Consider the following 12,881-nt stretch of genomic DNA (forward strand, 5'->3'; position numbering starts at 1 on the left):
CTACAATGAAAATTATAAAACTCTAAAAAAGAAACTGACACCACTAGATGGTGAGAAGATTGCCCATGTTCACAAATTGAGACAATTCATATTTACTGAAATCAATCTTGAATGTCATCATCAAAATTCAAGATAATTCTCATCAAAATACCAATGACATTCTTCACAGAACTAGAAAAAAGCAATATTAAAATTCATGTGAAGCACAAAAGAACCTAACAACCCAAAGAAATCATGTGCAAAAAGAGCAATGCTGGAGGCAGTCATGTGATTCTCAACAAAGGTGCCAAAAACTGAGATTCTGTGTCACTGCAGTCAGAATGACTATCCTTTTAGATGAAGAAATACTTCTTTCAAGTAGCCTCTATTTTTATTGATGAAAATGATGAACTATCTTATGAGTAAAATGCACATCTACACAAACATCAGTATTTAAGTGAAATTTCAAGGAGTCCAGTGAGCCCTGCCCCAGAAAAAGTTCACTCTATCCTCTTATACACTGTAGTTTTCAACATTGAGCTAATATTCAGTTTAAAATTAAGAAGTAAAAAATATTTGCTTATTGTCATTTAAAAAGAGAGAGAAGGTATCTCTAGTCTCATAATTTCCTATGTCCCCACTGTTTCCAGTAAGCAACTCTTTTTGGCTAGGAAGAGAATGACACTAAGCAGGTTCCAATACAAAAGCAATAATTCCTTTAGTATTGTGCAAGGTCCTAATAGTATCTCTATCATCTTACTAACTGCTCCAAAACAATGTCAGATAATGATAAACACCTAACTGCTTCCTCCTCTCAGTCCGAAGTTCTAAACAATGGTATTATTAAATAGGTATCTTCTTCAAAAATTTGTACTAAACTTGAAAAATAACTTCATAATACAATTAATATTCTTACAGTATTTAATATAACATATATTGCTCATACACATTTGATCTTCCCAAACAATACTCTAAGGACCCATTACAACTAATTCACAGACAACAAAACTGATTTAAAACTCAGCAGTCTCAAACACTAAGTCGTATCACTACTCAATAGCAACATGGTTTTAGAATTCAGATTTCCAAAGCCTAGTTCAGTGATTCTTGCTCTACAGATTCAAGCTACAAATCATCATTGAGTCACAAAGTTTAGTGAACTGGTCACCAACTTTTTAACAAAAGAAGGAAACAATAAAAGAATTAAAAACTATAATAAAATAGAAATCACAGTAGATGACAAATAACAAAAATACTGTTTCATATATATTTCGTTTCAGTCGTGTATGTGCATCTTGTATATATGTATGTATGTGTATAATGTATCAAAATGTGAAACACATTTCATACTGTGGACTACAATTTTTAAAAAATGAAATGTGAAGTTATATTACAAAGCTACAGTGATGTTTAAAAACGCATGGTATTGGCCAAAAAAAAAAAAAAAAAAACAGACTTGAAGAAGAATGAAACAGAACAGAAGATGGAGAAACAACTCCAAGCACACCCAGCTACTTTATCTTTGACAAGAACCAAACACCCTCACTGGAAAAAAAGATAGCCTCTAATGAATGGTGCTGGGAAAACTGGCTTTCCACACGTCAAAGATTAAATCTTTTATCCCCCCCCCCCCCCCCGTACCGGGAATCAAACTCACGACCCGATGCTTGCCAGGCAGGCGCTGCGCCACTGAGCTAAATCTCCAGCCCTCAAAGATTAAATCTTGACCCATATCTTCACTGTGCACTAAACTAAAATAAAAATAGATCAAAGACCTAAATATTGAAACAGAAATACTTAATCTGCTGGAAGACAGAATACATAAAACTCTTAAAGACATAGGTGTAGGTAGACTTTATGAACAAAACCAGTCGCACAGGAAATAATACAAAGAATCAACAAATAGGATCACAACAAATTAAAAAGCTTCTGCACAGCAAAGGAAACCACCAATGGAATGAAGAGACAACCTACAGAATGAAAGAAAAATTTTGCCAGCTACTCCTCAGATAAGAGGATTAGTATCTAAAGCATATAAAGAACTCAAAAAAATTAGATACCCCTAGTAAAAGACACTTCTCAGATGATGAAGTATAAACAGCAAATAACACACAAAAAAGTGTTCAACCTCACTGGTCATTCAAGAAATGCAAATTAAAACAACACTGAGACTCCGTCTCATTCTAGAAAGAATGTTTATCATCAAGAAAACAACCATTAACATGCTAAGGAGGCTAAGGGGAAAAAGAAATCTTTCTCCACTGTTGGTGGGAGTGTAAATTGGTACAACTACTATGAAAATCAGTATGGAGATTCCTCAAAAAACTCAAACTAGAGGTTCCATTTGACTTAGCTATTCCCCTTCTAGGTATCTTCCCTGAAAAAGTTAGACATCAATATTACAGTGATATATGCACATTCATGTTTATAGCAGCACAATTTATAATAGCTAAATCTTGGAAATAGCCACATACACATCAACAGATGAACAGATAAAGAAAATGTGGTATTTAAACACAATGGAGTACTACTCCACTATAAAGAAGGATAAACTGGAGGCATTTTTTAGATAAATGAATACAATTCGAGACCATAATCTTAAGTGAAATAAATCAGACACACAAGTTTAAATATCACACTGTTTCTCTTATGTGAGAAACCCAAGGTGTAAATAGGTAGCAAAGCAGAGGATAGATATTGGGAAGTAGAAAGAACTTAGTCAAACAGGAAGGGGAAAAAAGGAGGGTTCATAAAAGAGAGAACTGAAGGAAAAACATGGAAACAGCTTTTGTAAATGAGGATGGGAAGAAGGGTTGAAGAAAGGGGAGGGAATGGGAAAGAAAGGAACTAAGATATATACAGGTGAAAATTCCCCATGATGAATAAAATACCTTGAATTTTATTGTACTAATAAAAATAAATAAATGTTTTTAAAAACATGAAATGTGAATGCCACCTTTCAATCACCAATTTGTTTCCTTTAAACTACCCCACACAAACATAGAGAAATACTGCATTTGTCAATGTCCTCACAAATCTTTTTAAAAATGGATTGTAGTGTAATTCTTACTGCTTTATTCTAAGCAATACTTAATGTAAACAGGTTCCAAAGCTACAATTCACGTTCATGTAATTTGTATGTTAGTAGGAAAATGATACTGCTTCCTCAATAGTTACCAAATTAATCATATTTACAGAGTACCTAGCAATGCCAACAGCAAGTTTGAGTAGATTAAAGTGGGAATTCCTCTTTCCTGTGTAAGCCTTCAGTAGTGACCCCAGCAGTCTCCATCAAGAGAAGCTGAGATCTGTTTATGCTGTTTTTCTTGTTTGTTCATCTCTTGAAGAATAACTGACTGGACAGAAATATGTTGAACTGTAACTGAAATAAGGCTTAATCCCCCAAGGGGGAGGTGGAATGCCTCCCATGTGTATCAGGAACACAAGACAAAGGAACTCTGTCTTTGAAATGGAGTAAAAAACCACCTTTCCCGAAAGTAGTACTAAAATTCTCCAATGATCAAATTTGTCCTATTCATGTAGATCTTTGGCTACCTCTGATCTGAAAATATCATTAACCGAAACATAGTACCACCTAAAATAAACAGGGGAGATGGAAGAAGGGGGTAATATGAGTTAAAATTAAAGAAGTAAAGTACATGGAAAGAAAGCTAAAGATGAAGGGGGCAAACTGTGAGGATACAGGAAAAGAAAAGTGGCTGGAGGAAGAAGAAAATAAAGGAAGATGAAGACATGTACGTAGTAGTCTCCACTTAACTCCAGTGGATGCCTGAAACTATGAATAATATCAAACCTTGTTCATACTATGTAATTTCCTATATACATATACCTGTGACCAAGTTTAAGTACATTAAGAGATTTAAAAAAATAATAAAATAGAATGTTGATAACAATATACTGTAACAAAAGTTATGCGAATGTGATCTTCCTTTCAAAGTATCTTATTACATGTACTTACCCTTTTTGTGATGATATGATATCATACAACACCTCCGCGATGAAAAGTGAAATGAGTGATCTAGATGTTGAGATATAGAGGTAGACTACCATGTAAGGGTCGCCTGAACACAAGCACTATGATACAGTACCTCACAAACAGTCTGAAGACCAAGTCAGCTACCAAATGACGAACAGGTAACAAAAACAGCATGGATATGCTGGACAAGGAGAAGACTCACCACCAGCCAGAACCATGTGAGATTTCATCACACTATTCAGAATGGGGTGTGACTTAAATCTTATCAATTATTTATTTCTGGAATTTTTCCTTTATTTTTTTTTGGGTGGTGGTGCTTGACCATGGGTAATTGCAACTGCACACACAAAGTAAAACCTCAGCTAAAGAGAACTACTGCAATGACAAAGTAGTAATAATTTTATCAATAGACATATGATCCATAAAAGTAGTTACAGTGTATAATAGTCTTATAAACAACATTTATCTACCCCTTTCTCTTTCAACAAATTGAAAGCTAAATAACTGTAACATTAGAATGTTAAGTCATCTGGACTGAAGATTATAGGGAATATGGCTGCTCTGCTTCACACTGCTTCAAAGCCCTATTGGAACATGATAAATATACACTAAATATTTATAGAAGAAAATAAAGGACAGGGGAAAGGAAGTAATAAGGAAGACAATTCCAGATTACTTGTCCTCAAATGCAAACATCCACACCTCAATGACATTTAGTTTCTCTAATACAAAACAACCAATGTAGGAAAGCAGATAAACAGTACTCTCCAACTGGTCTTAAGGCCAAATTCTCTACCTCCACATGAGAATACGAATTTCTTCCATTTTAATATTGCTATTGAAAACACTCAAATATTAATAATTAAATCACAGATAACATGAGTATGTCATCCCACATGACAGATAAAGCTTCAAAAGCAGTATTTTCATTACTGAAGGATTCATTTAAAAAGTTATTAAAAATTCAAATTACTTAAAATGCTGATTTGCACATATATATTTACACAACTTCTTCAGAACACAACTAGTACATAAAGCACACATTAATGATTAAAGAATCCCCTACTTGGTAAACAGGTCATTTACATATAAACAAAGTAGAAACTATTCTAATTCAAAGAATTTTAGATGAACTGATTACAAACGAAGAAATCCAAGGGGACTTAGACTGAGCATTAGAATTGGGTATGCAGAAAATGACAGAGAGGAAAATTGGCTGGACAACGAAGAGATATAAAAGTCAAAGTCCAGAAGATTTATACCAGCAATGAGAAAAGAGACCAATATTAGAAAGAAACAATAAAAATGAGGCCAGAAACTCAACAACAACAAAAAGCCATCTGATCTAAAAACTGAAAGAGGCCAGAGATTTATGTAGCTCAATGGTAGACTGCTCACCTAGCATGCACAAGGTTCAAAGTTTAAAACCCAGAATGGGAGATGGTGGGCAAGGGGCACCTGGGATGACAACCTTGGGTAGACAATCTTCAAAAAGATGATTACACAAGTGATGGATAAGCACATAAAATGATGCTCAACATCACTAGTCATCTGGGAAATGCAATTCAAACCCACAGTAAACCCACACCATTACAATGGTTATAAGCAAACAAAAAACAGAAAATAAATGAGTATTGACACAAATGTGGAAAACTGGAACCCTTGCACAATGTGGGTGGGAATATGACATTGTACAGTTGCGTATAAAGTAGAATAGAGGTTTCTCAAAAATTTAAACATAGAATTACTGTAAGATGTGGCAACTGCACTAGAGGTATAGTGTATCTCCAAAAGAACTGGCAGCAGGATCTCAGAAACGACTAGATAGCTATCTTCAGAGTAGCATGCCTCACAGTAGCCAAAAGGTGAAAGAAATCCAACTATCCATCAACAGATGAATGAATAATCAAATTACAGTACACATACACAATGAAAATTATTCAGACTTTAAAAGGAAGGAATTTCTACTAAATGCTACAACATGGCTGAACCACGAAATCATTAAACTAATTTTGCCAAAGTCCATACACAAAATATATATAGTATTGTATGAATCTGCTCTTAAAAGGGCATTAGAATATCAAAACTCATAAAGACAAAAAGTAAATAGTGGTTACCAAGTACTGGAACAAGAGGATATGAAGAGCTATTGTCTAATGAGTACAGTTTCAGTTTAGAGTGATTAAAGTATTTCTGGTAATTAACACCAGTGATAGTTGCTGGACAATGCAAATGTACTTAATACCAATGACATGTACACTGAAAAATAGTTATAATGCTAAATTTTGTCATATATAGGTCATTAATCTTAATTAGTCACTAATCTCAAATTTTATATATTAACTGAAATACAGGAGAACAGATTATAGCAGATGCAGAGGGTTGAAAAGTGGATCCTCAAAAAGATATATCCTAATCCTTACCCAGTGGTGGCAAACCTATGGCACACATGCTGCAGCCAGCTGTTTCTTATCATTCAAAGCTCTAAAAGGTTTACCATCACTGTCCAAATCTATAGCCCCTAAATGTATTCTTTCTTAGAAGAAATGAAAATAATCTTTGCACATATAATTAAGGATCTTGAACAAAGGATTACCAGAATGGGTTCTAAATCAAATGATAAATGTACTCATAAGGGAAAAGTAGAAATTTGAGACAAAGAAAAAGACACAGGTACTCAGAGGGTAATTCAATGTGAAAACGTATGCAGAAACTGGCATGATACAATTACAATTCAAGGAAAAGCTCAGGATTGTCAGTAGCCACCAAAACCTGGAAGAGAATAAACACTCCTTGGCGCCCCCAGAGAGGGAGTACAGCACTGCCAACACCTTAATTTGAGATTTATGCTCTGCTAGACTAAATAATAATACCTGATCTCTATGCCATTCCCATCCTTTCATCCCCATGTTAAATGCCTGCAACAAATCTTCCAAGAGGGACATGTGATTTGCAGTGGAAAAGCTATAATATTGTTTTATTACGCATTACAAAGGAAGGGACCTCCCCCTAATCTGTTTCTACCCTGCATTTAGGAAAGTACTTATTTCACATTATTAAAATGCTATGTTTCTCCAGGAAAAGTACAGCAAGATTAAGGAGCAGATTTACTTCCATTTGCCATTAGTTATTAATTTTAATCTAATAGCTGGATATAAATTTATAAGCACATTTTTACCCCTACTGTTTAAAAAGCTTTACATGTTTTAAAGTGTATTTCCTCATGACCTTTTACTAGACAAATAATTATTAGCATCTTCTATAGTGAAGATTGGTTTGGTTAGAATATCTGGAAGCTAGGCAAGCTGTTCTACCACATCCTATCTTTGTCTCCTGTTGTAGATAGTCATTTACAGGCAGCAAATTGTGAAATAGACTTTATTTATATCAAGAGAGCATTCTTTGGCTGTATTTGCTGTGGTAGTTTATCCTTATGTGACAATTTTATAGATTTCTAGTTGTCTCATTGATCTGTATCACTAACAGAAACAGTGGCTGAGAAACAAAACAAAAACTTGAAGTCTGGCTGTTTCCTACCAACTGGAAACTTGGAGGAATCTTATTTTAAAAGAATAATTATAATGAAGAGACTAATAGCTTGTAGATTTCATATACTGTACTTGCTAGTCACTACTCTACATGCATAGAATTGAGATATAAATGAAGAAGGTATTTACTTGGTGTTAAGGCAAAAAGACGGACAAGCATTGAGGTTCATATCTCAGTACTACTGACTGGTTGTTTCACTTTAAGAAATAAGGTAATTCTTTAAAAATCCATTTCATCATATCTACCCTTTAAATCAAAGATTATAATACCATAAAACAAAGTTGTTATAATAGTTTTTAATTTAAAAAGAAAATTTTAATATTCCACTGATCAGTTTCATGTCTTATCCACTTTATCATACCTTACTTACTAGTTATCTGCTAATTTCACTAAAAAGTTTAAGATTCTAATGTAATAATTTCAGAGTACAATGAAAGAATCAGAACTTTTTTCCAAAGGTTGCCAGATGACTACTATGCAGCAAAACAGGGGATACTGTCTAGCTCCTCAACCTCTCCAGTGCCATCTGCTCTCTTCTATCTAGACTATAGCTCTTTGGTAACTACCTGAACTACTCTCCCAACCGTACCCTTAAATTCCCTGCAGTGCCATCCTTCCAAAGCACTCATTAAAACCCAAACCTGAATTATCAAGGCCACAATACACTCCACAGCAGAGCAGTACTAGAAATCTGATAAACTATGTTTGATAAACCACAATTTTTTAATGTCCAATTTCAAGTGGGTCCTCAACAATCTTTTCTCTCTTGAGCAGCGCTTCTTTTCTTTCTCCAGTGAACTCTCCCAACATAAATTACTGCAAATACTGATGAAACAATAAAAATTATTAACTTAATAAATTTCCACCTTTGAATATTCTGTGTGACAAGATGGGAAATATGCATAAACCACTTCCTCACATACCAAAGAATAATGGTTATCATGAAAAACAGCACTGTTTGAAAGAGCTGCAGTAGTCTTTTTTAAAGGATACCATTTTTACTTGAAAGATTGACAGTGACGTGAACCTTACTCAGGCTTGAGTGTATGACCAACATTTCCTCAAAAATGAAATAAGTGAAACTTGTTGTTTCAAGGAAAACAAAACAAAAATAAACCAGTACTTGTCAATGATAAAATTCGAGCTGCCAAGTGAACATTCAAATTTTGGAAAACTTGTATCTGCTATGTGACCTTGACAGCTTACCAATACTTGCAATTCTATAATCTAATTTTTAAAATAGTTCACAAACACAAGAAAACTTATATAATGACGACATCATTTGAATAGAAACTTAAAACTACATTGTGTTTGAAAATGCGTAAGGCAATACTTGATAAAATATCCACAGAACCACAAACTCAAGAATGGCCTATATTATCCAGTCATGACGGCATACACTTGTGATCTCAGCACTGGGGAAGGTGAGGCAGAAGAATCACTGTGAGTTCAAGACCAGCCTAAACTATACAGCAAGACCTTATCTCAAAACACCCCCCTCCCCCCAAACCAAAAAAAAAAAGGCCTATATATCACTTTTGAAGAAAACGCAAGCTCTTAAGGAGGCTCTAGGGTCAGGGATATAGCTCAGTAGTTCAAGCACCTGCCTGGCAAGCGCAAGGTTGAGTTCAATTCCCAGTACCAAAAAAAAAGGAGGCTCTATATAAAAAATCTATCTTGTGACTTGAAAATTTAGTAAAATTTAGAGTGAGAGTGATAGATAAAAAAATGGACCTGGAATCCTAGGAAGTTTATGTATATTTAACAGAAATTATTATCTCCAGGTACATTTTATTATTTTGTATGTATGACTCCTCAAGTGGTATTTTAAGATTCTTGCAGAGGCCACAGCTTACAATTCTTTCCTAACTGATATATGAATCATTTGTTTGGAAAACTAAGATTTACAAAGGGAAGAAACAGAACTGCAATAATGAGATCTACACTAAATCCCAGCTCTAGAACTTAGAAGACTTGGATGATTTAATAAGCTTCACTTCTTTCAGTGCAAATATACCTCATTTGAGCGTCACCCTACGAATTTCCTAAATAAAAGTACCACAGATAACTAATAATCACAGAATAAATGAGCTTTGTGGCTCAGGTATTTGTATGCTCACCTTGCAATTTTTCATGTTATTTTCAAATAAAGAATCAATGTAATTTTTATTTTGTATTTCAGCAAAAAGAATCTATATGTACAAGGAAGACAGTATATATTTATATAGAAATGTATTGCTCAAAGAATTGGCTCTGTAACATATCTCAGTATGGCACACAGAATTTTAAATATTTTAAGTACAGTATAGTTACCTATATTATTAAAATTTCATGTATGATAGCATTGTAGGATCATGCATAATTCCAATTTATTCTTCCTCACAATATTCTAAAATATCACATCTATTACTTCATACATATTTTCAGTCACTCTACAATCTACAAATGAATTCTCTCTTTTTCTCTCTTCCTCCATTCCTATACCTTGAAATAACTTCCACCACTAGAGGGCAGTAAGTATACAAAGATAAATGAACTTATCTATGAGAAATCGAGATATATATATTGTATTAATAAATCTAAGAAACAGATCTTTACAAACCCTAAAGCAAAGGAAATCAGACCTGAATCTGAAGACAGATACTTCAAATTCAAAAATAATCCTAGAAAAGGAGTTCACAGAAACAGAATGGTGTTCAAAGGAATTCTGTTTCTTCAGTGAAGACAGACTAAAGAAATATACCTAATTCCCTTGAAGGTAGATAGCCATATTAGAAATCAGGAATTTTTTAATATCACCCTCAATTAAAAAAGATAAAGGAAAGAAAGAAAACCATAGAAAGGTAGAAAATGCAGAGTGGGTAAGAAAGTGAAAACTGATTTACCAACTCTTCCACTGAAGTGCAAATTCAGCTATGTTTTTCTGCAGGAAAAAATGCAGAAACAAACACAGTTTATAGCTCTTTAAGTCTCACATATAAGAAGGCAGGGGAAGAAAAACTGACAGTCACTAACCTTTGACAGGTAATTTTACTACTTTTTATATAGACTCTAAATTGATATGAATTAAATTTCCTTTCATAGACATTACTAAACTGCAACACTTATATGGTCAACATTTTCAGCAAACTGCAATTTACTTACCCTCATCGGATGTATATCAGCATAAGGGGGTTTTCCTTCAGCCATTTCTATAGAAGTAATGCCAAGCGACCAGATGTCAGCCACACAATTATAGCCTATTTCTTGAATTACCTCGGGAGCCATCCAAAATGGAGTTCCTATCACAGTATTGCGTTTTGCCATTGTATCCTGTTATAACATTACACAGACATAAACATTACTATAAGAACACAAAGAAAATCTGTATGCCAAACATATTCTTTAAAATACATATTTTAAACCCTCCAATATCACAGATTCTACTGGAAATGGACTATTTTTCTAAACTTCAAATTATATTTTTAGGAAGGTTAAGTTTGAAATAACTAAACCACCACAAGTAACATCTCCATTTAATTAAAGATAATATTATAAAAATAAAAGCTATAACACCAATGTACCAAGATGGCTCCCCTTTTATAATATATAAGCGCTCTGATAAGATGTATTTTCAACATTCAATATCCATTAAATTGCAAATAGAATAAATATTTAAATTTGGATCAATTATGGCTCCTTCAAAAGAACAATGAAGTTACATGTTTCTTTCCATACCCCAAAAACATTGTCAAAGTTTAGTCACAAACTTGAACAAATAAATCAAAATCATTAGTCAACTTACTGTTAACTGACCAGCCACTCCAAAATCTGCCAATTTTGCATGTCCTTCTGTATTGAGGAGAATATTTCCAGCTTTTATATCTCTATGTATTTTTCTCATAAAGTGCAAATATTCTAATCCTTTCAATGTAGATTTTAGAATGGTTGCAATTTCATCTTCTGTTAACTGAAAAGAATATTTTTAAAAATTACTGAAATATGTCATATAAATTCTTACCAGCGAGCACACATTAAAAGTATGGTACTTCTTTTTTTTCTTTCTTTCTTTTTTTTTTTTTTGGTAGAACCTGGGACTGAACCCCATACTTCAACCACAAGCACTCTATCACTGAGCTACATCACTTTTAAGGCAGGATCTTACACTAAGTTGCTCTGACTAGCCTCAAACTTGGCATCCTCCTGCCTCAACCTCCCAAGTAGCTGGGATTTCAGGCATGCACCATTACTCAGAGTAAACAAATACCTCTTAATCATAGCCATTAAACATCACAGAATAGGCTAAAGAGTTAATAGTCAAGAAAATCTCCCTGCCTATAATATTCTTTGTCATTCTTATTGCACACATTACTGATGAAAAGGTAATTACATCTTTTTTTTTTTCAAATCATCAGGGTCATCCATAAAGCAAAGGATATATCTCAAGAATCATCATGACCGTAAGAAATCACTATTTCTTAACATCATCTTAACACTTGGGTAGCACTACTGCAGCTATTTGTCCTAAAAAACCAAATTCAGACACTGTTCCCTCTGACGCCTACTACTATTGAGGAACAAACATTAATGAAAACAAACAACTTCACATAAAGGAAAGAATACGAGAGAGGGTGCGTTGTCAGAAGTCTCTTGCATGTAGCACTTACATCTACACTACTCCTGCTTACAGCCAACTCACCCTTAATCAAGTCCTAGACATCTGACCTAAATATGCTATAATACTGAAAACCCAAAAATGAAAGTGTCAGAGAAAGACTACAAAGATACATACACAAGGAAAGTTGGTCAATGGAAGGAGTAAGAAGGAAAAGGTCGAAAACAAAGACGTGGGAAAAAGAAACATTTATGTTGTAGCAGTAGAGCCACTGCTATTTGTACTAAGAGATGCTAAGGACTTCACAGGCATAATCTCATTTAATCTTACAACAATCCTACAGAATGACATTTTAAAATAGTAAAAGATATATATTTGGACTTCTTTCCAGGTTTTTGTCATAAGCACTCCTAAAATCCTTGGAGATTTTTATTATTCATAATATATGCCCTTTTAACTATCCTAAGTTACACTAATGAAGTGATTCTTGGTAGACCTTACATGGCTTCAGAATGGGGACTGGTTGTCAGGGGAAACCACCATGTGCTAAGAGGTTAGAAATTTTAGTCCTATCCAGATTCATGATTTGATCACCAATGCCCAATGACTTGATCAATCATGCCTATGTAATGGAAGCACTATAAAAACCTCAAATGATGAGCACTGCTCTTATGGAGCTTATATTTTATATGTAAGAGAAGACACAGTTTGATAGAAAATTATGTAAATCAAGAAGAATTCAGTGGCAACTGCTGTAAAGCT

General features: G+C 34.0%; 1 protein-coding gene across 3 annotated transcripts in view; it reads right to left on the minus strand.

Annotated features, from left to right (window-relative positions):
• Stk3 (serine/threonine kinase 3) overlaps positions 1–12,881 on the minus strand; it is a 282,703-nt gene that overhangs the window by 198,077 nt on the left and 71,745 nt on the right. For all 3 annotated transcript variants that reach the window (XM_005381850.2, XM_005381851.2, XM_013512823.1), the window contains 2 exons: positions 11,310–11,474; positions 10,670–10,837 (listed from right to left, as the gene is read on the minus strand). In XM_005381850.2, the coding sequence (XP_005381907.1) occupies positions 10,670–10,837; positions 11,310–11,474 (333 nt within the window). The remainder of the gene's footprint in view (positions 1–10,669; positions 10,838–11,309; positions 11,475–12,881) is intronic.

This window comes from Chinchilla lanigera, unplaced genomic scaffold, assembly GCF_000276665.1.
Source record: "Chinchilla lanigera isolate Chin_1 unplaced genomic scaffold, ChiLan1.0 scaffold00016, whole genome shotgun sequence".
In the NCBI taxonomy this organism is placed as follows: Eukaryota; Metazoa; Chordata; class Mammalia; order Rodentia; family Chinchillidae; genus Chinchilla; species Chinchilla lanigera.